The 2,157-nt window shown below is 42.9% G+C and overlaps 1 protein-coding gene across 1 annotated transcript in view; it reads left to right on the plus strand.

Moving 5' to 3' along the window:
* Positions 1-2,157, plus strand: part of CSUI_009659 (phospholipid-translocating p-type flippase subfamily protein) — a 7,850-nt gene that overhangs the window by 446 nt on the left and 5,247 nt on the right. The window contains exons 2-3 of the mRNA XM_068069771.1: positions 620-841; positions 1,486-1,701. Of these exons, the coding sequence (XP_067918253.1) occupies positions 620-841; positions 1,486-1,701 (438 nt within the window). The remainder of the gene's footprint in view (positions 1-619; positions 842-1,485; positions 1,702-2,157) is intronic.

Below are 2,157 nucleotides of genomic sequence, written 5' to 3' on the forward strand. Positions count from 1 at the left end.
GGCGCTTGCTTCGTGTCTCGTCTCTCTGTTCTTCTCTCTGGTAAAAGCAAGAGAGATAACTCATCTCCAATATGGAAGAAGTCTCTATACTAGACATCTTTTCTTATGCCTAGATTCGCCCTACACTCTATATGCCTTCATAGCTACAAGCTACAGTGTGGTGATAGCGTTTGACAGTTCAGATATAGATATGTGTCTATCTATATATACATATGTCTATCTAGTCGACAGGATGAGGGTGCTGATATATGTATATATTCGTGTATGCTGTACGTACAGCATGGAGAGGTTTTCGGAGTTGATGAGAAGATCCGTAGTGAATGATGCCCTCCTCCCTCTGTCTCTTTCTTTTGTCTAGATCTCTTTCTCTCGCCATCTCGACCCACATACACACACGTGATACATACATCTAGCGAGAGAGTCTGTGGGTAAGAAGGTTCCTCACCCTCCTTTAGCAGCCTATACGACCTTCTTGTTCTCCCCATAGTTGGTTTGTGTATGGTGGCATTGATCATCATCTTCTACTTCTTCTTCTTCTCTCTACCTTCTTCTTCTTGTTCTTCTTCTCCCTATCTTCTTCCTCTTCTTGTGCTTTTTCTTCTTCTTCTTTGCCTTGCAGTCAGCAGACTATGGTTTGGTTCAGTTTCGCTTTCTTCAGCCTCTTCTTCTCGCTCACGGGCGTTGGAACTATAGGCGTGTCTCAAAGCTTGTTTTGTATATGTTCTATAAGAACCTTGTACTTGTTCTTCCTCTCTTCTTCTACGGCCTCATCTCTCTCTTCTCGGGACAGAAGTTTTACTATGAGTTTCTCTATCAAATGTACAACGTTGTCTTCACGGCGGTAAGATGAGCTTTACAGCGAACGGAGCCACGGTAACTCACCAACTAGCTATGTAGATAGGGCAGTAAGAAGCTAGCTAGCTACGCATGCATTTATGTGGCTGGTGTATGTACACCTGAGGGGGTGAGGGAGGGCGGTATCATGTTTCTGTCGTCAATGCGTAGTGCGTGGTGGATGTGAGATGTTCGAGTTATAGGTGAAAGAAGTTCTTTCTACTTTCTTTCTATAGATAGACATCGTAGACGGATGCCGCAGAAGATTGTCACCTCACTTCGGCAAAGTCGCCTTCCTGACGAAACAAATTACAGATAGATAGATTAAAGATAGATAGATAGATAGTATTTGAATGACTACGGGCGCGAAAGGAAGTCCGTGTATTCGTTTTGTGTACCTCTTGCTTTTTACCGCATTCCATGAAGATGCTTCCCCTTTGTTGATCTTGCCTTCCTTTGAATCATCTGTTCTTCGTGTCTTTCTCTACCTTCTATAGTCAGGTTGCATGTGTGCGAGTGTGAGAGAGAAAGTCCATATGGCCCACCCGAAGACTGGGAAAAAGATAAGAGGAGAAGGTTTGTCTCCTATCTCCTCTTTCCTTGTTTCTTCACGCGACTTCTTCTCTCCTTGTTGCGGATGGATGTGTATAGATTCCTATAACCTTGTATGGAGTCTTAGACCAAGACGTAGATAAGAAGCTGTCTCTGAAGTACCCTCAGCTGTATCGATGCGGCCAGATGGATTTGTATCTCAATCTTAAAGTCTTTCTCAAGTGGGCTGCGAACGGCGTTTGGCATGCGGTTGTCATCTTCGCTATTCCTACGCTTGGATTTGCCTTCTTTGCCATTCCAACGACAACAGGAAGAGTAAGAGAAGAACCAAGAGAGAGACAGAGAGATGGCCGAGAAGAAAATGAAAAAGAACGAAGAAGAAGATGAAGGATTGAGAGAAGAAAAGAAGAAGAAGAATATAGAAGGAAGGAAAGTTGGTGTCTCTCCCTGCAATTGTCTATTGGCGAGGTTGATGCTTATTTGTGGCTGAAGGATTAGATAGATTAAAGATAGATTAAAGATAGATAGATAGATTGATTGATTGATCGGAGTGAGTGACGTCTTTTCATCGAGAGAGGACTCATGACAGATGTATGCTAAGTATGACGCGACTAGTTGACGAGATATGTTTGAGAGGTATGGAGAGATAGAGAGATGAAAAGGTGTGAACAAATCTCTTAAAGATAAAAGACAAAGATGGAAGGTACACGGTGTTGTGAGATGGAAGAGACGTTGGGACGGGATCGGATAGATAGATAGATTAAAATAGAT

This window comes from Cystoisospora suis, assembly GCF_002600585.1.
Source record: "Cystoisospora suis strain Wien I chromosome Unknown contig_5857, whole genome shotgun sequence".
Lineage (NCBI taxonomy): Eukaryota > Apicomplexa > Conoidasida > Eucoccidiorida > Sarcocystidae > Cystoisospora > Cystoisospora suis.